Raw genomic sequence first — 26566 nt, 5'->3', positions numbered from 1 at the left:
TCTGATCCACTCAATAGATGTACCTACAAGATCTAAAGACAGCAATAATTGTTGTCTTGGTTTTTGTTTTGTTTGTTTGTTTAAGGGCATAAGCTATGGATATGTAGGAAAAAAATCAAGAATTTGTAATTTTTGGTAAGGAATTATAAAACTTGATGAAGTTTTATATCAAAAATATTTATTCTGGGGCACCTGGATGGCTCAGTCGGTTAAGCGTCCAGCTCTTGGTTTCGGGTCAGGTCCTGATCTCAGGGTCCTGGAATTGAGCTGCACAGGGGGCCTCCCACTCAGTGGGAAGTCTGCTTGTCTCCTTTTCTCTCTGCCCCTCCCCCTGCTCACACACGTGTTTTCTCTCTCTCTCTAAAATAAATAAATCTTTAAATATATTTATTCAAATATTCAAATCGTTATTCAAAAATATGAGAGATGATATCTTTTTATTCAGAAATAAAATTAGTCTGTATATTTTTTGGAGATATATTCATCAGTTTTTGGTATCAGAAATACCCTACTTTCAAAAGAATTTGGGTAGCTTCCCATAGTTTTCCGTGTTAGAACATGAGTATAATATGAGTTAGAACTAGAGTATAATATATTTAGCTTTAAAATTGGCTTTTCCTTAAAAGTTTGAAACTGTTAAAGGATAATATTTAGAATTTGGCAAATTCGTGACTCTCCTGCAGATATAAAAATGAACATGTGTTACAGACTTTATTGTAGTCATTAATCAGTGAGGGAACCAGGCAGATGTTATAACCAGTTCAAAGAGAATTTTTAAAAAATTTATAGATCAACAGTGTTGAATTATAGATAAGCAGTACTGAAATGAATGAATAAGTGAGCGAGTGGAAGCAGAAGTGGGTTTTTCACAGGGGAATCAGTTGAACTCACACCAGGCAGAACAGAATCTGCATGTCCGTAGATAAGAATGATTTTATCTTGCTCTCGGTTACTTAGAATTTACAGTTGTAAACTACCTCATGTGCAGAACCCTCCCGGCCCTCTCAGACAAAATTAATGACTTCCTCCTCCGTTTGCCCATAGTACTTCATTCCTGCCAATTATATCACACTTGTTTCATTATAGTTAGCTAAGAGTACTTCCTCCTCCGTAGATTATAAGGTCTAGGGTTATTGTTGCTCTTTATATTTTCCAGCACCAGGCACAGTGTCTGGCGTGCAGGAGATCTGTGTCAGAGTATCACAAATTACTTTCATTTCCTCTGCTTCCATGAGCCCTTTTCACTCTCTCTTACCCTTTCTTTATCTTCCTGGATCTTGGCTTCTGGGTGTGACTAAATCATCAGCATGAGATCTTACCACCCACAAGCATTGTTTTCATTGGATTCACGGTTTCAGCCTCTTCATATCTATCAGACAGGGCTCAAAGAGAGAAGCAAAACCACAAATGGAGATAGATATAGATATATATAGAGAGAGATATATAATATATATATGATTGATTACAGGGATTTGAATTGAACACAAGTGTAGAACCGGTTAAACTGTGCAAAGCTATTGTCTTCCCTTCCATGCTTGAAATCCACTGGGTAGACACTGGGAAGGAAGAGATGCATGAGAAGGGGGGATGGGGGAAAGTGAAGGATGACTGAATCCCATGAGCACACAGTGGAACTCATGAGCATGAACTGGAACCCACGAGGACATACTGGGACCGAGTCCATTCTCCTGACTCCAACCGTGATGAAGTGGATGTCCCACCTGAGAAGCCGGTGCCTCCCTCATGGAACGAACACACTCCTGACCTAGCAGTTGGAGAAGCTGAGGGGGATCTGGGCAGAGGCGAGCAGCTGCAGACCCAGAGCTGCCCTGCAGCAGGAGGGAGCCCGCAGATGACCAGCCATGTGTGGGAGCTACAAAAGCACCTGCCCGGACCCTCCGACATAAAAGCAGAAGGGCTCTGTGCACCTAAAATCATTCCCAAATAAAGCTTGTTTGGTGGCTTTGTTTTGTTTTTTAATGGCTCCTGCTTCACTTTCACCTCTAAATCTCTCTCTCTCTCTTTTTTAAAGATTTTATTTATTTATTTGACAGAGAGAGACACAGCAAGAGAGGGAACACAAGCAGGGTGAGGGGCAGAGGGAGAAGCAGGCTTCCCGCCGAGCAGGGAGCCCGATGGGGGGCTCGATCCCAGGACCCTGGGATCATGACCTGAGCCGAAGGCAGACGCTCAACGACTGAGTCACCCAGGCGCCCCTCACCTCCAATTCTCATGTGAAAATATCTCTTGTAGCCCACTCTTAGCCAGAAACCTACAGGGAAGGTAATTCTGGAAAACTTAACAAAGCCAGCACAATATCCATGTGTCTGATTCCGAAATACCCGAGGTTTACTCTGTGAACCGAAAAATCTGAAATATGGGCAATATTTTGCCAAAAAAGCCACTGTGGGCTGGTGGTGAGGGAAAACCCTTCGTAGATTGGCTGGCAATGGAATTGGTTCCAGAAAGATGGGTTAAGAATTCCATGGGGGAAGGCTAAAACATCCCATGGGAGACAATCACGATTCACAACAGAAGACCCTCAGTCACCAGTAAAAGGCATAATTATTCTGAGTTCATTGTCTTTCCTGGGGTGAGATAGATTTGAGAAAGATTATCAGTAAGATTTCAAAGCAAAGCCATCTAAATTTAATTAATTAGAACATCATCCATGCATTATAGTTCATTGAGTTCTTTTAAGAAGTGGTGAGTGTAATAAAGGATAATAGAGTTTAGTAGAAATGTAGTGGGCAAGAGCGGGGACTCAACCACTTACTAGCTGTGTGACCCTGAGCAAGATGTTTAAACCTTTGTAAGCCTCTGTATACTCATTTGTAAAATGGCAATAGTAATGGTCTCTACCCCATAGGGTTCTTTCGAGGACTTGAGAATTCATATAAAGTGCTTAGCAGAATATCAGGTGCATAGTAAATTAGCTGCTGCCAATATCTTGTCATCATCGTTGTGGTCGCTATTATTTTATTATTGATCTAGGAAATGCTTTCCAGGCAGGTTGATTTCCAGAGTCTCAGTAATACCTTTGTCCACTCAAAGCGGCAGGCCAATTTAGCAGATGGGGCCGGCGTTGACTGTCCCAAGAAATTTGCTCTAGTTATTATTATTTTTTTAAAGATTTTATTTATTTATTTGACAGACACAGCAAGAGAGAGGGAACACAAGTAGGGGGGTGAGGCTACCCACGGAGCAGGGAACCCGATGCGGGGCTCGATCCCAGGGCCCTGGGATCATGACCTGAGCCAAAGGCAGATGCTTAACGACTGAGCCACCCAGGCGCCCCTCTAGTTATTTTTAATGCTTCCTTTAGTTGCTCTTCACCCCAACCCCAAAATGCATTCCTCCACTTCCCTGTAAAAGATCTCTTTCCTTTGTCTAAGAAATATAACAAAAACTGTTATATTTGCATTTGTAATTATTTCATTGTGTCTGTCTTCTCTAGACGCACTGGGGGCAGAATCCTTGCCTTCATGATTGTACCTAACCCACTCACTCCCTGGTGCGGTACCTGAGGCAGGGAGGCACTTACTTGCTTAATACTTGTGGAATGAATGTAAATACGTTTTTTCAGCTGGGTATACAAATAAGAAAGGAAGACATAATAAAGAAGACAATTACTTGGATATTTTTCTGAAGAAACTAGAGAAAGCTGCAAGTAACTGGTTTGCAATTTAAAAGAAATGGGCTATTCATTCACAGCTAGAGGATGAAATTCTGGGCTCCCAACACACACTTCTCTCTCTTTCGAAATGCATAGTGCCTACCTAAATGTACAATGAATGTCTTGGAGAAAGAAAAAAAAAATTTTTTTTTTTTTTTTTTTGCTGTCCTCAAGAAAATCAAAGAACAAAATGGGACTTCTGAGAAAAACTTAGCTTGTGCAACCTAATTTTGAATTACAGTCATGGTTTAAAATTTTGGTCTTTTTTTTTTTTTTTGGTAAGATTTTATTTATTTGTTTGACAGAGAGACACAGCGAGAGCAGGAACACAAGCAGGGGGAGTGGGAGAGGGAGAAGCAGGCTTCCCACAGAGCAGGGAGCCCGATGCGGGGTTCGATCCCAGGACCCCGGGATCATGACCCAGCCGAAGGCAGACGCTTAACGACTGAGCCACCCAGGCGCCCAAGATTTTATTTATTTTTTGACAGAGAGAGACACAGCGAGAGAGGAACCACAAGCAGGAGGAGTGGGAGAGGGAGAAGCAGGCTTCCCACAGAGCAGGGAGCCCGATGCGGGGTTCGATCCCAGGACCCTGGGATCATGACCTGAGCCGAAGGCAGACGCTTAACGACTGAGCCACCCAGGTGCCCCTAGTTAAAGTGTTTTAATAAAGCAGGTCATTTTGATCCAACATGCTCTTTCTTCTCATTCTTTTACCATCATCTAGAATGCGTCAGGATCATGCAGCTGGCTATCCAGATGGCCTGTCGGGACAGTACCCGTTGTGATTCTATGCGTTAAGATGCCAAAATTTCTTTGTCCCCCAAATCAGTGTAAAGCATCTCTTTATCTTTGTAAATCTATCATTTAATACTCATCAGGAAATAAAATTGTGAGTGCTCGTGACCTCTAACTGATTGCCAGAATATGTTCTGTGGTGTTTTATTGGAGCTTATTCCCATCATGTCAGCCCTTTCAAGAACATTGAATGTTGTGGTCTCTCCACATTGTCTCGCATTGGTCAGGTGTGGATTTTGGTGCGGTAGCAAGGACAGGGCACACCCTGGCTAGCTCACCGTTCCCAACCAGAGAACTCCCAAAGAGAAGTGTGAATAGAACATGGGCATGTGCTTCCTGTGGCCTCCTTGCCTCTTTCTCTACCTCTCATGTCTTTATGGTTCTGGAGAATACTGTAAACACATAGTGAATTTACTCCTCCTAAAGCACTGCCTTCACCTTATTGCTCAATAAGGTGATGCCCGCCCCCCACCCCTACCCCGCGGTTACCCAAGAATGTATTTCCCCTCAACCCCCTCCCCAAGCCAGGGTGGCGGGCTCCTTACAGCCTGGCTGCAGATGCCTCCCCAGCCTTGCCTCCCACCTCACATCTCCTCAACCAAATTCTCCTCACCATCAGCCCCGCTGCCCCACAGACTCTTCTCCACAAATATTTTCTACTCCCTTTTCAGGCAGTTTCTCTGCTAATAGCCTTCTGTTCCCTCTCAGTATGTTGCAATTATATTCATTCTCCAAGGCGCAGCTCAAATGTCACGTTCTCCACAGACCCTGTCCTCATCCCCATAGTCAATCACTCTTACTGTGTAGACATAGATCTTCGTTTTCAATGTATGCACAGCAGTCGTCAGCTTACTGCTTATGCCATAGTTATCTGTGGCCACGTTTATGTTCCCTTGAGCCAAGGTTCCTGCTTTTGTTTTACTCTTTTAATTCCTGTGTTTCCCATTTCCAAGCATAGCGTCTTTCATTCATTCTTCACCAGATATTCATTGAGCACCCTACTATGGGCCAGGCCTTGTTCTAGACTCTGGGGATAAAACAGGAAACGGAAGATAAAATTTCTTCCCTCACAGAGCTTACATTTAGTGAAAGAAGAAGGTCTGATTATAAAATAAATGGATAAAATATAGTACAATGTGCCGTGGAGAATAAGGGAAGAGACTGGTGCAGGGAGTTCAGGAGGTAAGGGGTAAGGGTGATTTAAAATCGGTTTTCAGGGAAGCCCTCCCCACGAAGGTACCATCTTGGTGAAGATTTGTGGGCGTGAGGGAACAGTCATGTGCATTTGTGGGGGGAAGCGCAGGGAGGGTGCCGGGAATATCCAAGGTCCTCATGGAGGCCAGAGTGGCCGGAGCCAGGAGGAGGTAGAGGACCAAGTCAGAGGGAAGTGCCCTCCGAGGTGGGGGCCTGGGTGTTTACCCTTAGCAGGGTGTTTGAGCTAAAGAATACCATGATCTGATCTGTGTTCTAAAAGGATCTCCCTGGCCGCTGTGGTGAGACTTAGCCAGGAGGACCATTTTTAGATCAGGTTTTCCTGGCACGTTGAATGTGGGTGTTGTTGGAGAAATTGAAGTGTCTAAGGTGACCCTGAGGCTTTTGGTCTGAGAAATAGGAAGGATGGAGCCACCCGCTAATGGAGAAGGAGAGACTACAGGTTTAGGGGAACGAGATCAAAACAACATCTGCCTCTACTGACGTTTAAAGGTGCCCACAGTTCATTAAGTACAAGATTTCACGTGTACACTTAGGGGGAGCAAAACCTGGAGGATGGACGTTTAACTGTTAACAGTTAACTGTTTCGGGCATGGCATTGCTGGGGGCTTTCACTTCCCATTTCCTAACTTTTAATTCCACGTGCATGCAATCCCTAAGTCCAGGTGATTCGAGAGCAACAAGATATGTGAGACGTGGCCCGGGCCTTGGTGTGTGTAGGAAGAGGGCAGAGCGCAGAGCAGGTGAGGTAGGGTGATCGTACCTCAGAAGTCTGCCCACATCCCAGGCCTCGGCTCACAGCTTTGCACATTTCTTTCTTCACTCACCAGAAAGTTCAAACCTTGGAGGCCAACTCACAGTAACAATCAGGATAGAAATGTATTCACGGTGGGCTTAAAGTAACATTATTTGCTTAGGAAAATCCTTTCTTGTCAGTAACTCCATTCAGAAAACCGTATTATAGGGGCACCCGGGTGGCTCAGTTGGTTAAGCGACTGCCTTCGGCTCAGGTCATGATCCTGGAGCCCCGGGATCGAGTCCCGCATCGGGCTCCCTGCTTGGCGGGGAGTCTGCTTCTCCCTCTGCCCCTCCCGCCCTGCTTGTGCTCCCTCTCTCTGGCTCTCACTCTCACTCTCGCTCTATCTCAAATAAATAAATAAAATCTTTAAAAAATAAAAATTAAAAATTAAATTTAAAAAATTTTAAAAATAGAAACATTCCGGTCCTCTTAGCGGCACCCTTGCAAGTCCTTGTCGGGTTGTGTTGCAGCTCTACACACCTCACGTCCTTGGTTAACTGTGGAGCCCCCTTTATTGGTGACTTTCCTCATTTTGCTCCTAATCCTGAGACACACACTTATTTATACCCTGAAACCTTGTAATGCTTACAATTAACATGAAGTGACCCCGTCTGTGGGCATGAGGGGTTGGGGAAGACCGAGAAGGTTGATAATTTATGAGGTCTGCTCCAGGGGGTTTTCTGGACAGGGAGCTGTACGGAATGAGAAACTGTATTAGGTCACCTTGCACAAGGTGTGTGTGGCAGGCAGCCCGGCTGTGGAAGAACAGGCATCAGGCAGTTAACTACGTCTTACGAGGCCCTGGTTTCCATAGTTCTCATTCTGGGGATGTGGTGGTTCTGAGTGTTTGGGGGAGTTTGGGTTCTGAGTTGTTGATTCATTCTTCTGGCCGTGGGAAGGATGCAAGATGATGTACGACCTTCTTCAGCACCAGTCTGAACCCTCCAAAGCAACCTCTGCTCCCATCTCTTTCATGTGGTTTTTGTCTTTCCAAAGAAGTCATCAGTATAATTTCTAAGAGACTGTTGGGAGGATTTTTGTATGAGGTCATACCCTGCTTCACCGACAGAACATTAAAAGCCTAGCCTACATTCTCTTTCAGGTTTCTCACCGAATTCCTAAGTAGTCACCGTTAAGCTGGAATAAATCTGTAATTCTTCTTGTTTCTCTTGGATCACAAATGGGCAGGGCATCAGTGAGATTTAGGACAGCTACTTATAATAATAGACTTTTAATTATTGAGTGCTTGCCATATGCTTACCAAAGAACCTTATATGTATTAACTCCCTTAATCCTCGTGGCAGCCCTAGGAAATAGCTACTATTATGATCCCATTCTTTAGATGAGAAGACTGAGGCTTAGGGAGGTTAAGCGATTTGCACATCACCCCGCCACTAAGTGGCAAAGCCTGGACTTGAAACCAGAGAATCTGGATCCAGGACATGTGTTCACGGATCTGGCTGTGGTCTGCATTCCCACTCTAACGGAGGGGGGACGAATTATCATTAGGGCCATCACCTTTGGTATAAGGCATCCACTGAGCAGCTGCTAGTCTGCTGGCCCAGGACATCCAAGTTCAGGGTTTGGGGTTCGATGGTCATGTGCAGTAGCCTAGCATTTCTAACCTTAGCATTCTACCGCTAGCCGTGTAAGATTCTGCCGGAGTCTCCTTCTCAGGGTCCCCATCTCTTGGACTTAGTGGACTTCTCTGTCCTTTGGGGATTTCTTGTTTGCTCTGGTTTGTTTCATGTTTGGTTGTTTCTCTTTACTGCACCAGGCTTGAGGTGCAAGAGGGAATCAGCATCCTGAGGAGTCATAGTTTGTCTTGGCACTTGGAGCTGGGACTCTGGGTCAGAAGAGGCCGCCGTGATGCTCTTTAAAAGCTGTAGGCTAGGGACTTTTAGGCACGAGGATTTCATTTTCAATTAGCTGCGGTCAGACTGCTTTACCGAGTTGTTTTGTGTTTGTGTTTTGCCTTAGGGATGGGAAGGCATATGAAGTAATTGCATATGGTGGAGGCTCTAGAAAAGGTTCTTTAGAGCTGCTGAATCAGGCCTGTCAAGAGTAAACACCTCATTGTCATCTATAAAATAAAATTAATAATGTTTACCTAGCCTTTTTCAGACCTCCCAGGATACCGTGAGTAATCATTTGATTCCGGGTCTATAAAATGCAGCTAGTTCTTTAGGGGGAGGTATGGGTGTGTATTTATAAAACCTTCGTAAAAATTATATATGAAAGAGTAGTCACTGCTAATAAGTAAGGAAGCCATTCCCTGGCCTTAATTCTTCCACCTCGTTAGAGAAACCACCTATTTGCTTGGAACATCTGATTCAGCAGGGCAGAATTCTGTGAAATTATTCTTGCCTAAGAATCCATGTACCTCTCAAGGAGCTCATGGACAGAGGGACTTTGTCATTTTTATATGGAATAATGTGAGGTATTGGATAAGATATTTGGCCTGTAAACAGAGCATGTGAATGCATTTAGAGTATCTGAATGTCAGCTAGAACAAAAGATTCAGCTGTTGTAACAAGAAACCCCAAAATAATGTGGCTTAAAAATGAAGTTTATTTTTTTTCTCACGTAAGAGTCCAGGGTGACGGTCCCATATCATCGGAGGAGGAGAGGTTCATGAGAGCCAGGCCGTGCTCAGCATAGCTTCTTTCTTCTGCTCATCACCATCTCAGCCCATGGGAGATGAGTGTTTGAGAGCTGTGTGCGCCGGGCCAGGAAGATCCCACTGGCAGGAATTTAGTCACATGGTGACTTCACAGCCCACAGGGGTTTGAGCAGTCAAAGACCTAGCTATTCTTCGAACAGGGAAGAATGGGTCTTCATAGACAGCTAACATTCCGGGCACAGTCGGCGGTCCCTCTGGCCACCAGATATCATTGAACACCCTGTTTCCAACAGGTAAAACACTCTCTCTTCATCCCAAGCGAGACAAGCAAAACCCATCCATTAATGTACCACCTGAAAGTTCTCGATCTCTGGGTAATGCACAGTCCTTCCCATCAAGCTTGGATGTGGTTCCTCATGGTCTGACAGCCTGTGAACTGAAAGGCACGTGATCGTCCCTCTACGTCATACTCACACTCAGCGTACAATGGTAGAGCAGGGGGTGGAAAACCACAGTTAAAATTGCCATCTGAAAAAGAGGAGAAGGAAATGCACCCAGCTGCCCCCCGCCCACAGCCATGCTGGAATCCCAGAGCAGGCAGCGGGAAGGCTCCCTGCCCTACAGAGGGAGGTTCCCCGATGGGACCCTGATTCTGCTCTTCGGGAGGACCCCCTCGTCCCTGGCTCTGTGTGTCCCTTGGCCCTGACCCTGGGGGGGCACATCCCTATCCTCGTTATCCGCATCTGAAGTGGGTGTTGGGATCTGCCCTCCTTGGTGGCTGTCCAGCTTTCGCGGCACATTGCCTGCTGGTGCAAATTTAGAGGTCTGCGAGTACAGCGGTCACACGGTTTTATGGGCTTGGCATCAGTACTTCACAAAACCCACAATTCCCTCGGAAACTCCACTGGCTTCGGATCTGTTAATTTCCAGGCAGTTCACATACCAGCAGTCTCTCCCCAAGTTCTTTCCAAGTCATGGCTCTCGGGCCTGCTTTATTTCTTTGCTTCCATGCTTTCCTCTCTCAAATTAATGGCAGCCGTACTCGGGCCTCGGAAACAAAAGACTTTGGAAGGAGGGCAACATGCTTTTCTCTCATCTCTAATCTCATGCTGTATGAGGTGTAGAAGCCACGGGCCTTTCCAACCCTTCAGGGCCCCAAATTTCCACACTCTTCCCAGTCTTTTGCATCTGTCTCTTTGCAAAGCTGTCTATCCTGCCCTAGGCCTGTCTCTTTCTTATAATTCATACTAAGAACGAGAACAGCTAATTCATACTAATATGCAGGTTCTTTTCAATCATTTCTCGTAAGGTTTTGAGTGCAATCGGAATGTGATCTGCTTTCCAAGTCAGACATATCAGGGGACAGTTTTGTTTTCTTTCTTTCTTTTTTTAACGAATCAAGAAACTTTGTTGACACAGACCAGATTTTTGTAAGACATTTTCCCTGTGTCGGTTTCTTTTAACTGTGGTAAAATATCATAACATAAAATTTACCATGTTAACCAATTGTGTGATTCAGTGGCATTCAGTACATTCCCACTGCTCTGCAACCATCACCACCACCCATCTCCAGAACTCTTTTCGTCTTGCAAAACTACAACTCTGTCCCCATTAAACATTAAGTCCCCATTCCCCCTTTCTCCCCAGCCCCTGGCAAGCCATTCTACTTTCTGTCTCTGTGAATTTGACTCCCCTAAAAGGCCCCTAAAACTGCAATCATACACTATGTGTCCTTCCGTCACTGGCTTATTTCATTTAATAAGATGTCCTCAAGGGTCATCCGTTTTGTAGCATGGGTCGGAATTTCTCTCCTCTTTAAGGCTGAGTAATATTCCGTTGTATGTATATATGTCTCACATTTTGTTTATCCCTTTCCCCATCGATGGGCATTTAGGTTGCTTCCACCTTTTGGCTATTGTGAAAAATGCTGCTGGGAACATTTATGTGCAAATCTCTCTTCAAGTCTCTGCCTTCAATCCGTATGGCTTCATAGCCTGAAATGGAAGTACTGGATCATATGTTAACACCTGGTGTAATGTTTTCAGGACCCTCCACACTGTTTTTCACAGCAGCTGCACCATTTTCTGTTCCCAGCAGTGGTGCACAAGGGTTCCAATTTCTCTACGTCTTCGCCAACACTTGCTATTTTCTGCGGTTTTGTGTGTGTGTGTGTTTGATAATAGACATCCTCATGGGTGTCTTTTTTTGATGTGCTATTGTTTCTTTTCTTTTTTTTTAAGATTTTATTTATTTATTCATGAGAGACAGAGAGAGAGAGAGGCAGAGGGAGAAGCAGGCTCCCAAGGAGCAGAGAGCCCAATGTGGGACTCGATCCCAGGACCCTGGGATCATGACCTGAGCCGAAGGCAGACGCTTAACCATCTGACCCACCCAGGCACCCTGTGCTATTGTTTCTTTTACTTTTTTTATATGGTGAAATATATATAACATAAATTTTGCCATTTTAACCATTTTTAAGTATACAATTCAGTGGCATTAATTACATTCACAAAGTAGTACAACCATCACCACTCTATTTCCAAAACTTTTTCTTTTCCTTTTTTTAAGATTTTATTTTTAAGTAATCTCTCCACCTGTCGTGGGGCTTGAACCCACAGCCCTGTGATCAAGAGTCACATGCTCCACTGACTGAGGCAGCCAGGTGCCCCCTCCAAAACTTTTTCATCATCCCATTGGTGAAGTGTTTAAGAGTCAATTTTAGACATTATGACAATTGATCCCTAAATGCTTCAGTATGTGTCTCTAGAAAACAGAGACCTTTTCCTCTGTAATACAATACTATTACTGTATGATACTCTACTATTGTGATATGAACACTACTAGTCACTCACATTCCCCTAGAGAGAACTTACAAACAGGGCCACCCTTCCTTGAAAAGGAGGCTGCTAATTATAGTGGAGTTGAGCATCCACTTGCCCAGTTAAAATGGAAGAAGGGAGAATGGATTCTGGTGCTTTACCAACCTACAGCAATAATGCACTAAAGACTTCACTGATTCACATTAAACAAATTTTGGTGGCTGGTGATACTGGGAGTTTGGTGCAGTGTCTCAGTGATGTTATCGAGGAGTCCGTTCTTTCCATCTTCTGCTCTGCCACCCCAGTATGTTGTCTTTGGATCATTTTTGTTGTCTCATGGTTACATGATGACTAACATGACACTAGGTATCATATTTTCACAACAGCATCCCCAGTGGGAAAGGAGAAGAGTGAAAGAAGCTTTCCATTACCAGGGATGCAAACCCTTCTCATTTGCTCTTCAGCAAGTAGAATTCCCCTTGACTCTCACTGGCCAGGTGCAAGAGGTCTGGAAAGATATGCATTGCAGGAATGACATAGCTGTGATTGGCTTAGACCAGTAATGACTTGCATCAGTCAGGGCTGAAAGCATCCCAGTCCTGATTAAAACTAGACAGTCACCTAAGAGGAGAAATGACTGGTGGGTTGGCAATAACTCTGCCACATGGGCAACATTTTTAAATATTGTTAAAGATATAAATGGACTCTGGGGAAATTCTTAGAAATTCTAAGAAGATATCAAATTGAAAACCTGGTAGGAGGGGCTTCTTTCTGGGATTATTCCATAAATGGTGTGGGGACAGTGTCTACCATCTGTTTCTGAGAGAAAGAGTTCTTTGGGCCACTAGCATGAGAGGATCCCTATAGTGATCTGTCAGTGGAATGATGGTAACTGCTTTTAGAAATCAAGAGAGCACTGGGGATAAACCAGTCACCATGGTTCTACTTAGAAATCATCATGTTCTTTTGGAGATGATAATATTTGACGGAAATCTTTTACTAATTAATATATTTTCTCTTGCCGGTACTCACGAAAATCATTTTGGGCCAAAATTGACCTCATTGATTGAAAAATATTGTTCACATCCAATTAAAGAACATCATATGTTTTAGGATGACACCAGGTCACCCAAATTATGCTTTCCCAAACTTAGGATTCAGCGAAAGCAAATTTTTACTGTCAGCATAATGAGCTGGTTGTACTGCAGAGTTGTATCTGAGAGCCTATAAACATTTTAGCAAAACAAAACAAGTAGTCCTTGTTATTACCCCTTATTATTGTAAATGAATTACAAAATAACACAAGGCTTTCACATTTGCTCATGACACGACCGGAAAATAACTTAAGATTCCCAAAAGGTTAAAAAAAAAAATCAAGGATGCCCTTGGTTCATAGACACTGTGACAATCCCAATTATTAGTGGGTGACTCGTTAATCTTTCCTGTTCCATTCCAGCTGGCCCTGAGAGCAGAAAGAAAAAATTGCTTTGGCAGGGAGCTCATTTCCTGATAAATTACAGAATTAAAAAGACAAAAAACAAAAAACAGATAAAGATCCCGAACGTCACTTGTAGTGGAATATGGTTAACATTTATTGAAAAGCCATCAAATGCTAAGCAGTTATCAGTGCTTTCAATGTATTTCCAACCGTCATAAAAAAACTTCTGAGTAAGTACCATTATTATTCCCACTTGACTGACGAAGAAACTGAGGCAGAGAGAGATTAACAACCAGGCTCGCACAAGCAGTTGTGGCAGAGCTGAAACTCGAAGACATGGTCATCTGGCTCCAGAGTCCTTGAGCTATAGCTGCCTCCTCACTATGATCTTAGCTTGTGCAAAATCCTTCTGACTCATAACAGGCAAATCCTTTCCAGCCCCAGAAAATATTATCTTACCTTGGGGATATTTTATTATAAGTGGTTTCTCACCAATAAAGTTGTAAAATCTGTAAATGAAGATGATCCAGTGGGCTTTACTTTTCCATTTGTAGATTGGCGGAGTTTTACCATCGCTGATAGACTAGAAGGTTTGTCTTCAAGGATTATCATTGGTAACAGTATGCTGTATTCTTTGACCTCAGTAGCTTCATGAGGTTATACTGTAAGAACCATCTGTTTGGAAATTTGATGATAAAGGTATAAATAATTATATGACCTCAACTTTATCAAGACCCCTTTTTCGAGTCAGTTAAAGTAGTTGGAATCTTGGGTGCCCAGGTAAAGTGTGCTTAAAGTAACACTTTGTTGGGGCACCTGGGTGGCTCAGTTGGTTAAGGTTAAGCTTCTGCCTTTGGCTCAGGTCATGATCCCAGGGTCCTGGGATTGAGTCCCACATTGGGCTCCCTGCTCAGCAGGAAGCCTGCTTCTCCCTCTGCCTGCCGCTCCCCCTGCTTGTGTCCATTCTCTCTCTCTCTCTCTGACAAATAAATAAAATCTTTTTTTTTTTTTTAAAGTAACACGTTGTTTGCTTTCATGAGATTGTAAGTTTTCAAATGGCCAGGTCTTCTCTTGATGATTTACAGCTGGAGGACTTACAGAAGAACCGAAGTGTCACCAGCGGGAGCCACCACAAATGTTTGCGACAGGTCAGGTTCTCTCTGAGGAAGAAGGAAAGCTTCAGAGAAGCAGGGGACAGAGCAGCATTTTCAGCCTGTGACTCTGTGCTGACGAGTCTCCACGATGCAGTCTCACTCATGCCAAAGATGGGGTGAAAGAGAGTGAAGCTCACTCAAACTTTGTAAATACTTATTGCAAGAAAAGGACACACAATAGACATGTGCAGAGTACAGAGAGCTCGTATTGGCTCTCTAGGAGGATTTGACCATCTGGATAACAGCTTTGCAAATCATTTGGATAAATGATACCATTTGGAGGAGAGCCTTCCAAATCAAATCTAAATGCCAGAACCCCTTCAAGAAGGTTTGTGCTATTTTGGCTCTTTTCCTCCTGTTGTCAGAAACTCATTAGGTGCCATTGTTCCAGATAGAGTTTACCATTTGGGACACAGGAACTATCCTAAGTTTCTTTACTCTGAGGTATTATTGGAAGATTAATATCAATGGAGTAACTATTACACAGACTAAAAAAAAAGTTTAATTCAGAATGCAAAGATAAAAGCATCTTAGGAGCATGGAGTGCTCCTTCCCCACGCCCCCACTTTTCCTTAAAAAGGCAAGGAAAAATGTCCTCTCTTAGCTGGTAGGTATGGTGTTGCTATAGCTCAGGGAAAGGGTAGAATGTGTCCTTGTTAGGAAATGTAAGTAAAGTTTGGGTGATACTTTCTAATGTGACTGGAAGCAATGGACCAGTTTATTTTGATGGTGTCTGGAAGGATAGAAGAAAGAGAACCATCTCCGTTTTAACTTTTAATTCTCAGATAACACTGAGGCAGTGAAGAGAGTTAATTTAATAGACCTATTCATTTATTCTTTGCAGAGGTACTTCCAGTCAAATATCTAAACTTATTAAGCCAGAACAGCTCAGAGAGGATTATGAAACCTCACCAAATCAAACGTTATTTCCTGCCGCCTCCAGAATCCTCCTCCAGTGCAGAGAGTAGAGAATGCATCAGTGTTGTTTCTTTACTGCAGGTTTCTTTGGTCACATTATAAGCTGCATATGGGCTAAAGAAGGACAAATAGATTATTTTGGACAAGAAGAGAAAAAAGTATATGTAACAGAGTCCTCTATTGCGGTTAATACAGTCCCACCAGGGAGGGAGAAAGAAGTAACAGGACCAAGATATGTCAGATGGGGCATTGATAGGTTAACAATACCAGAAACAATACCAAATAACTCAAAGATGGATAGGGAGGTGATGTAGGTAAGGGAGCCTTACACACACACACACACACACACACACACACACCCTTCGTTGTTCTGTTCTTAAGCTCATGCTTATCAGTTGCCAAAACAACCTGGCATGGTAGGGTGTATTATGACTAAAGTATATGTTCTCCATTACAAGACTCTTCCTTTACTATTTCAGAAAACTGACTTAGATCATCACATATTTCCTGATCCTTGTCAAAGTGATTTATAAACTGTCTAGGGTCTAACCCACTTCAATAAGACAATAGAGATCTATAGTTTAAAAAGACATAAACATGGGGTGCCTGGGTGGCTCAGTTGGTTAAGCATTGGACTCTTGATTTCAGCTCAGGTCATGATCCCAGGGTCCTGAGATTGAGCCTCGCGTCAGGCTCTGCGCTGAGAGTGTTGCCTGCTTAAGATTCTCTCTCACTCTCCTTCTGCCCCTTTCCCCTCTCCCCAGCTTGCACTCTCAAATAGATAGATAGATGATAGATACATACATACATACATACATACATACATACATACATACATAGATATAACCAGGGGTGCCTGGCTGGCTCAATTAGTAGAGCATATGACTATTGATCTTGGGGTCATGAGTTCAAGCCCCACATTGGGCATAGAGCTTACTTAAAAAAAAAAATTAAACTTTTGCCCTGCAAAAGACCCTGTTAAGTGCCAAGACAATTCAGTGGAGGAAAAGAGTCTTTTAAGCAAATTGTTCTGGATATGCAAATGAATGAAGTTATCTTACACCACTGGCAAAAATTAACTGAAAATGGATCAAAGACCTAAAAGGGAAGAGCTAAAGCTCTAAAACACCTTGAATAAAACATAGGGGGGAGCCTCATTATGTTGGATTTGACAATGATTTCTTGGATAGAATACCAAAAGCACAGAAAACAAAAGAAAAAATAAAGTAGACTTCATCAAAATTAAAAACTTTGGTGCATCGACAGACACTATCAACAGAGTGAAAAGGCAACTCACATAATGGGAGAAAAATTTGTAAATCATATATCTGACAAGGGATTAATATCCAAAGATTAACTAATATATATATTAATATATAAAGAACTCCTGGGACGCCTAGGTGGCTCAGTCAGTTAAGCGTCTGCCTTCAGCTCAGCTCATGATCCCAGGGTCCTGGGATCGAGTCCCACATCGGGCTCCTTGCTTGACGGGGAGCCTGCTTCTCCCTCTGCCTCTGCCCCTCCCCCTGCTTGTGCTCTCTCTCTCTCTCTCTCAAAATAAATAAATGAAATCTTTACAAAAAAAACCCAAAAAAACTCCTACCACTCAACAATAGAAAAACCAAACAGCCCAATTTAAAAATATGCAGAAGACATGAGTAGACATTTCTCCAAAGATACATAAATGGCCAATAAGCACATGAAAAGACACTCAACATCACTGATCATTAGGGAAATGCAAATCAAATGGCTACAGAAAATAACTAACATTGGTGAGGATGTGTAGAAATTACAGCCCTTCGTGCACTGCTGGCAGGAATGTAAAATGATACAACTACTCTGGAAAAAGGTTGACAGATTCTTTAAACATGCAGGAGTGCCTGGGTGACTCAGTCAGTTAAGCGTCGGCCTTCAGCTCAGGTCATGATCCCAGGGTCCTGGGATCGAGCCCTGCATCGGGCTCCCTGCTTGGCTGGGAGTCTGCTTCTCCCTCTCCCTCTGCCCCTCTCCCTGCTCGTGCACTCTCTCTCTGTCAAATAGATAAATAAAATCTTTAAAAAAAAAAAACCCAAAAACTCAACATGCAATTATCATACAACCCAGTACTTGCAGTTGTGGGAATTTAGTCCGGAGAAATAAAAACTTACATTGACACCAACACCCATATGCTAATTTTCTATAGCTTCTTTATTTGCAATAACCAAAAACTTGAAACAACCCAGATGTCCTGTAATGGATGAATAAGTAAATTTGTAGATGCATACCACAGAATGCTACCCAACAATAAAAGGTACCAAACTACTGATAAACACAAACCGTAGATGAATCTCCAGGGAATTACGTTGAGTAGAAAAAAGTCAATCCCAAAGGTTGCATACTATACGATTCCACTTGTATAACATTTTGAAATGATAAAATTATAGAAATGGAGACAGGATTCATGGTTGCCAGGGATTAGAAAGGAGGGTGTGGGGAAGGAAGGTGGGTGTGATTATAAAAGAGCAACAAAAGGAATTCTTAAGGTCCTGTAACTCATGCCATATTGGTTCCCCTTTTAGGAGCAACTGTATGTTCTATATCTGGACTGTGGTGGTGATCATACAAATCTACACATGTGGTAAAATTGCATAAAACTAAATACACACACACAGAAAGGAGTACATATAAAACTGGTGAAATCTAGATGAAGTCAAGGATTGTATCAATGTCAATATATGGTTGGACAGGATGTTATCATCGAGGAGATAGAAGGATATACAGGATCTCTGTGTATTATTTCTTACAACAGCATGTGAATTTGCCATTATCACCACCCCGGCAAGAACAGCGTGACCAACGTAAAATTCTGAAGAAGCTCCACAGTAGTTCCATTGGAAGCTAACGATACCATTATCCATAGACTTATTCTTTTTACCTCCCAAGACATCCCTTGAGGTTAAGAAAGAGCAATTTCATCTATCGTTAGGCAAGCCTTACCTTATGGTTTTCCCAGAATTTGGTATTAGTTTGCCCTATGAGAATTAAACTAGTAGGGGCGCCTGGGTGGCTCAGTCGGTTAAGCAGCTGCCTTCGGCTCAGGTCATGATCTCAGGGTCCTGGGATCGAGACCCACGTCAGGCTCCCTGCTCAGTGGGGAGTCTGCTTCTCCCTCTCCTACTCCCCTTGCTTGTGCTCTCTCTCTCTCTTCTCTCTCTCTCAAATAAATAAAAATTTTTTTAAATAAAAAGAATTAAACTAGTAAAAATAAAATAATTTAGGACAGTAGCCATTAGCCATCTTAGATGCTTTGACAATAAGAAGAGCAATGCATACTGAAAGATATCAAAGGATCTCAGGGAGGATGTCTGCATTCTTCTAGAAAAGCAGGAGCCCAGAGAGGAAGATTGTATTAAGCTGTCCTGAGCCCTGCCTTGGAGGGCAAGTACCTCGGCCTCACACTGGCATTGATCTGCTTGGGACGGCTGCCACTTCCGGAGTATGGGTATTATGGGTGAGGTGCTCTACCTGCATCGTCATTAATTCTCAGCACAATCCTCCCAAATATGAAGTTATCAGCATACTTACTAAGGCTTAAGAGATGAAATAACAAGCCAGAGATCACACACGTGATGAGTGACAGAGGTGGATTTCAGGCCTATGCACCACCATACCATTTCCATTCCACCATACTGCTCTTTAGAGGCAGCAAGCACATAAAACTGTTGTAGCTTGATGCTGTGCTCTTAGAATTAACTCGTTAACTCTCTTCATTCTACTTTCCTGCTTCCACACTTTGATTGCCCAGATAGAGGTTCCAAAAGGGGAACCAGTGTGAGTATCTGTCCATTTGGCAGTTGTATTCCCCCCTGTACATGAACACGTCGGCACTGATTTGTTCACCACTCTATTGTAAAAATGCTTAAGAGGCATGGGTTGCCTGCAGGCTGATGATTCTCGTACGCTGGAGCATTCTGTTCCTGCAGACAGAGAAGATACCGTGCTTAGGTTAACCTCTAGGGTACTACTCCCGTGTGAGGGCACAGTCTTTGATGTCCTCCCTCTTTTAAAATTCAGTCTTCATGCAGCAAGTTGGGGAAATGGTGTTACAGATGTAAGTAACTGGCCCAGACCCAGAGAGTTGATTACTGGCAACGTTAAGGTTGAGAACTAGGTCTCTGAACTCTTCTTCCAGTGTAACTATTTCATCTGTGCTCATGCTGTCCGAGCATCCGATTTCGGGGGCAGATGTGGAATAATGGGTTTGCAGGCTCAATCCACATTCCAGTTTTCTGTACTCGTGCTACCTCTTTGGCTAATGATGAAATTATTATTTTTTTTTAGCAAAACTGATAGCTTTATTATAAGCCCACGATTTCCGGACATAAATAAATGCACAGACACTGACCAGCCAGAGTGGATGTGCTTCAAAGGTTCATCATCCTCCTGTATGACACACACTGGGTAGGCGCTGCTGGTTCCTACGATAGCTTTTCTATATTGAATAGACTGTTACACATAAACAGTTGTATTCATGAGACTTCACCCCAGTTATTTCCACCACCTGGTGTAGTATGTGGCACAAGCAGGATGTCAATCCTTGTGCATTGGATTGGATCGGAGTAGACTGGATTAAATTGATTGAAAGTGGTTCTAATGTCTTTTTTTTTTTTAAAGATTTCATTTATTCATTTGACAGAGAGAGACACAGGGAGAGAGGGAACACAAGCAGGGGGAGCGGGAGAGGGAGAAGCAGGCTTCCCGCGGAGCAGGGAGCCCGATGTGGGGCTCGATCCCAGGACCCTGGGATCATGACCTGAGCCGAAGGCAGACGCTTAACCATCTGAGCCACCCAGGCGCCCCAGTTCTAATGTCTTTCAACTCTTAGCTACTGTCATTTATTTAACATCCCTACCCAGACAGCTGTTTAGACCATACCACGACTGGTCACAGATACATTATTAGGTTCGGGTGTGTGTCCCCTCACCTGAAAGATCTCCTTTATCAGGCAGGTGATTTCTGGTAACCAAGACCTTCCTGACACCTTACCCGTCGCCAGCCTCCAGGGAGGGCCATGTTAGTTTTCTGATTCCAGGACTTGGGAGGTCCAGGGAGTGTCAGCGTGCAAAAGCAGGTATCACGGAGGTGCTCAGATATGTAGCAGTGCTGGTTCAAACTCGTAAGCAACTGGTGGTTCACTGGAAAACTCAAAATAATGAGCAGTGATAGCTTCTTAGAGATACCTATTAATTACATTATTCTTCTGTTTGGCAGGTCACCTGTGGAGGTCAATTTCTCATAGACACCCCTGCAGCTTCTCTTTTTCACTTCCATTTATCTGGGGAATCTTTTTATTCATTTATTTTCGCTTTCAAATATAACATCCAAAATGCCTCACATCTATTCTTGTTCCCCACTGTGTTCACTGGAGTTAATTTAAAATTATTCACAACGCATTGTTTTCCTGAAATTCATCTTTAGAGTCTTTGGAGATAGTTGCTCAATAACATGTCATGAGAAAAGTTCAGATTTGCAAAGCATTTGTCATTTCCTCCTGCATTGCTAATTTATTTAGTAAGCATTTGTTTCTAGCATTCTTATCTGCCAAGCTGTAGACATATGTACGTGCCAGATCCATAGAGCCATAAATCCAAAACTGTTAATAATCACACTAAAAGTAGGTTGGAATAAGCTTTGGTACCTAGCTCTTCTGAAAGTCCTAACCCAAACCCTTTTGTCCTTGCTTAAAAATATTGATGCTCATATAAGGATAACTGTGTTTATGAGAAGTTTCCCATTTAGTTCTCAACTAAGGCTCTGGAATATTTAAGTTAATGCTGGACAACTATCATCCTTGTTAACTGTTCATGGGACTTCCACGAGTGTAAGTGGCAGTAATAGATTGATTTGGATCCTGGTTTCATAAAACACACTACTTTTCAGTTAAACTCCCTTTCCGCCCTGAAAGAGTAAGGTGAATTTTTGCCTTAGTTATTAATGCCTGTTGATTTTATTTCAGTGATACAGGCATGGATGGGAAGAAGTGCAGCGTATGGATGTTTTTACCTCTTGTATTTACTTTGTTTACTTCAGCTGGATTATGGATAGTGTGAGTATTCTCTTATTTAATTATTTAAGGACTCGGTGCAGTGTAGATCAAAATGTAGTTTTGATAGTATATGGCATAGCTATATAAGTGTATTTATAAATACTTTAAAATAATGTTTACTAATTCGACCTTGCTAAAGTCCCCATTTGTCTTCCCTTCTATTACCCAAAGTAAAGAGCAAGAGTGAGTAATAAATTATGCAAAGCAGGTAGTGAAGAATACTGGTTTTATTTTGTGTTCCCGTGTTCTTTCGGTAATGAACGTTCTATAAACTGGTGATAGGGATTCATTATTTTCAAGATTTGCTCATTATTCTCACATGCTAAAGATTCCATTCACAGTCCAGTGCATAGTCCGGTATGACTGGGTTTGGTATCAGCTTATCACAAAATGCTCCCACACTTGCTTATTTCAAGTACTATTTCACTTCCAGCAAATTATTTTAGTTCCTTGCTGTTCACTGAGAGAGGTGGGTACACTCCTGAGAAATTAGAAAATTTGAATTCTAATTTTAGTTTCCTCAAAGTTGTAAGGTCTTATTTCTTTGTTTTCCCAGTTTCCAGATTATAATGATTACCATCAATTTGGAGGGTAATTAATACTATTTCTTGAATTTTCAAGAAATAGTATTAATAATCACATTTGAATTGTAAAGAGCCTTATAAGTGATCTGTAGGTAAACATTATAGCAAAAGAGATTTTTCCCAGCTGGGAAAAACAATGAATATGATTTAATGTGACTAATCTAGTAAAACTGGGAAACAAATGAGTCTTTTAAAAAAATTTTCTTTGTTTTATAAACTTTACTTGTTCTTTCTTCGTAGATACTTTATAGCTGTGGAAGATGACAAAATTTTCCCATTAAATTCAGCTGAAAGGTAAAGCCAATCTCTGGGTAATTCGTTGTTTATCAATAGACTTAATAAAACTTTTGCCACTGGTGAGGTTAAACTGTGCACAAATGACTGTACTTTAACTTGTGCTTTTTCTTTTCCAGGAAACCGGGCGTGAAGCACGCACCCTATATAAGGTAACTCGATAGCTCTTCTGATCTGTTGGATCCTAGGAGAAGTTGGGAGATGACTTAATTTGGGCTACTGGGTGGCTAATAAACAAAAATTTATGTCTCACAGCTCCTCGGGAGGCTGGAGGTCCAAGATCAGGGCGCCAGCAGCCAGGTCTTGATGAGGGCCCTCTTCTGGGTTGTAGATGGCCATCCTCTGATTGTGTCCTCCCACGGCAGAAAGGGGACGAGACAGCTCTCTGGGATCTCTTTTATAAGGGCACTAATCCCACTCAGAAGGGCTCGACCGTCATGACCTGAGCATCTCCCAAAGCCCCACCTCCTCATAGCATCACATTGGGGGTTAGGATCTCGACATACGAATTTTGAAGGGACACAGACCATTGAAGGTGGCAGATTTTAAGATAGTAGTAATAGGGCGCCTGGGTGGCTCAGTTGGTTAAGCGACTGCCTTCGGCTCAGGTCATGATCCCAGGGTTCTGGGATCGAGTCCCACATCGGGCTCCCTGCTCGGCGGGGAGCCTGCTTCTCCCTCTGACCCTCCCCCCTCTCATGTGCTCTCTGTCTCTCTCATTCTCTCTGTCTCAAATAAATAAATAAAATCTTTAAAAAAAAAAGATAGTAGTAATAAAACATGTCATTATTTTCAAGTATTGCAGGTGACGAGCCTCCTGCAAGCTGTGTGTTTAGTCAAGTCATGAACATGGCAGCATTCCTAGGTAAGAAGAGTGAAAGAATGCTTGATGTGCTTTGTACCTTTCTTTTTTATTTTAAATCCTCCCAAGCCCACATCAAAAGCACGGTGGGCTTAGCTGATAATTTGGTATCGTATCATGTCAATATGCTGAAGCTGGCTTTTCGTTTTGAGGGTCTTTTTTCTCGTACTTTCATGTTCACCTTGCTTACCTTACATCTTCTCTTCCCCTTATCATCTTTATCATTTCAGTGTATTCTTGACTGTATTTCTATTGCCACGTGAAATACTGTATTTCACGTGCCATAAAATTCCTGCATGACAATGTAGTAATCGTGCAATACATTTGTGTTAAAAAGAATGCCTTATTTATTTCTTCACTGGCAAGGATGACAAATGCCTGGGCTTTGTGATAAATATTGATGTGTGGAGACACTGTCTTTAGATCTAAAGGTCAGCATTGACATGGGTGATGCTGTCTCCTGTATATATATACACATACCAAGATCGCAAGTGGAAATGTAGGTTAAAAAAAAAAAAGAAGAAACCTTTGGTACTCAGGTCTGGTCCCTGTTCCGTCCTTTTCCTTCAGGGCCCAAGACCATCATTTCATATCCTGTCCCCTTTGTTCTGTGAGTGTTTCCTTCTGAGGATTGAGGGAACCAGCCATTCTCTCTGTCCTTTCCCACGTCCCCCTTGTATACCATCTCCCCAAGGCCAGTCTCCTCGGTGTCTTTCAAAGGGTCAGCTAATATCATCGTTGGCATGCTGTAGGGGATGGGCCGGTGATAGCTAAATTTTTCAACAACTGCTTTCTGGAAATGGTTCTTTTGGATGGTGAGAATTTCAGCCTTGGTGGCATCTGTCCCCCAAAGAGGTGACCTATTATTTCATCTATGTAGAACTCCACCCCAAAAAAGTTCTCATTTTTAAGATGTTATTTTTTTAACGTTTGCTGTAGGAAAAGGAAAGACCTATAGAACTCACTGGAAAATCAAGGGAGATGGTTGGTCCAACACGCAACATAGGCACAATCTTGGTATAGAAGGCTCAAAACATGAGAAACGTGGAGAACGTTCCCGGGGAGGCCCAGGAGGCCTCTCTTGAACCCGTGGAGTTCAATGAGAAGCACACTGGGGACTTGTCTGCAGTTACTAAAGTTCCTCCCTGGAGCTAACTCTATGTGGGTCAAAACCTTTCACCACCCAGGCGTCCCCAAAACATAGCCCATTTTGCCTGAGCAGGAGATGTCTGGAAGGCATGGACTGCCACGCCACCACTAAGGAGGAGGTCAGATACAACCCTAATGCCGAAGTTGCTGAGTCTTTGAAGAACTCTCCTCGTCGTGTCCTTGGTAGGCAGGATTTTCATGTCCTAGCTATTCCCCAGTTCTGGAAAAGGCAGTACTTACTGCAGCTGATGCACACCTGGGCACCAGTGTCAGTCCTGGCCAGTCAGGTTCTGTCTTCCCTGCCATCAGCCTCAGCTATCATGAGCTTTAATTCTCACCTTTTTTTCCCTACTCTTGACACCAAGGCATAAATGACTGCTAAGGAGCTATTTGCATTTAAGAGAACACCACTACCACCACCCCCCAGCTCCCCCCCTCCGCCCCGAGAGAGAATCTTGAATTGCAGGGTCAGGGACCTTTCCCAGTCAGCCTGCAGTCACACCAAGTAGGCCTGCAGGTTGGTACCTACTCATATGATCTTCCCCACGGGGTGCAATAATAGCAATAATTAATAGCAGTCATTTATATTCCAGGCATAATGCTAAGTGCTTTGCAAATACCACCTCATCTAATCACGAGACACAGGAGACTGCCCTTATTAAAAAGCTGTCACAAGCTGTTTGTCCTCCACTTGGGCTTTGAAGACACCAATGAACATGTTGGAAGCCACATATTGCTTCCTTCACATTCTTAAGACAAATTGATATTTCTCCATAGTCTTTAGTGTGTAATCTTCAAAATGCCAATTTGCACAGCTCACAAATGTATCCAGGTATAAAGCTTATGATTAACTAATTATAAAAGCATTTCCAAAAACAAAGTAATGAAAACAAGCTCCCCTCCTCCAGATGACATTCGTCATCATCTTATTCTCTGGTCCTCCCCTGTTCCAGCAAGAAGCACTTAAGCCTTTACTAGTGCTTGCTCTGAGGTATTGCAGTATCCAGTGTTTATTCTTTATTATCTTCCAGCATTTTCGGTGCCATCTGGTAGACACGAAACTGATGAAGATTAGTGTTCAGTGGGAGGAAACCAACAATTATTTATTTATCAACTCTGGGAGTGAAGAAGAATCCATTTACTAATGATTCTTGCTCCAAGTGGAGGAGGCTTTCATCTCCTCAGGCCAGTCCCTGTTAGACCTCGGACTATTACTTTAGATGGCATTATTGACTTTAAGGAACAACGTGGACTCCCTAGAAATCACTGCTTTTTGGCAGAAATCTAGATTCTAATTTACAATCTACAAGTGCGTCAGTGTAGCATTTATTAAAATCAGTTAGCAACGATCTTCTGTCTTTTTGATGTACTAATCAAAGATCGAACTCAATTATTTTCTTTACCCAATTAGTTATGCACTTTGTCCCAAATCCACACTTTTATTTCCCCGGGGCGGCGGGGAAAGAGACCTAAGACAAATTTCTTGAAAGGAATATTCTTTTCTGCCCTGAACAGGTTGTAAGGATAAAGCTGATAGGCTGAATGATCTCAGTCACTTAATAGCAGCTGCTCCCCCTCCTTCAGCCAAAACACACTGATTGCTGGGTTCTACTGCAGTCATAAATAGGAATTATTGATGCACAAACAATAAAACTAAACAAATGAACAAAGAATTTGGCCAGGCACCAATTTAGAACTGCAATGAAGAGCTGCTGTTTTGAGTTTGAACTTTAAAAGCCTGACCAGAGGCGCCTGGCTGGCTCAGTCGGGAAAGCGTGCGACTCTTGATCTCAGGGTTGTGAGTTCAAGCCTCACATGGGGTGTGGAGCCACTTTAAAAATAAATAAATAAAAATAAAGGCCCAGTCAGCCTCACAATAAAAAATTTAGTAAAGAAAATAGGCAATTATTCTACTCTTTGTGTTCTTTTAATATAGATAAATAGGGGATACTTACATAGCAAAGGACTATTCCAAATACCATAAACAACAGAAGGGTGGGTTTTAAAAATCTTTTCTAAAACTGTTAATAAAATCTAAAAATTTTTTTAAAGATTTTATTTATTTATTTGACAGAGAAAGAGAGAGAGCAAGCAGGGGGAGCGGGAGAGGGAGAAGCAGACTCCCTGATGAGCAGGGAGCCCCATGCAGGGCTCG

At 42.7% G+C, this 26566-nt stretch overlaps 1 protein-coding gene across 4 annotated transcripts in view; it reads left to right on the top strand.

Annotated features, from left to right (window-relative positions):
* TMEM150C (transmembrane protein 150C) overlaps positions 1-26566 on the top strand; it is a 71317-nt gene that overhangs the window by 33264 nt on the left and 11487 nt on the right. For 2 of the 4 annotated variants that reach the window (XM_054508871.2, XM_064584684.1), the window contains exons 2-6: positions 14451-14847; positions 21433-21522; positions 22347-22400; positions 22520-22552; positions 23198-23265. In XM_054508871.2, coding sequence (XP_054364846.1) covers positions 14786-14847; positions 21433-21522; positions 22347-22400; positions 22520-22552; positions 23198-23265 — 307 coding nt within the window. In that variant the 5' untranslated portion in view covers positions 14451-14785. The remainder of the gene's footprint in view (positions 1-14450; positions 14848-21432; positions 21523-22346; positions 22401-22519; positions 22553-23197; positions 23266-26566) is intronic. The other 2 variants (XM_054508872.2, XM_045880897.3) reach the window with 1 other exon arrangement.

The sequence above is a fragment of the Mirounga angustirostris genome, unplaced genomic scaffold, assembly GCF_029215605.1.
Source record: "Mirounga angustirostris isolate CCGP_5_RB_7025 unplaced genomic scaffold, mMirAng1.0.hap1 SCAF_2, whole genome shotgun sequence".
In the NCBI taxonomy this organism is placed as follows: domain Eukaryota; kingdom Metazoa; phylum Chordata; class Mammalia; order Carnivora; family Phocidae; genus Mirounga; species Mirounga angustirostris.
Note: the sequence above shows the minus strand (reverse complement) of the source record. Positions and strands in the feature narration are given on the sequence as shown.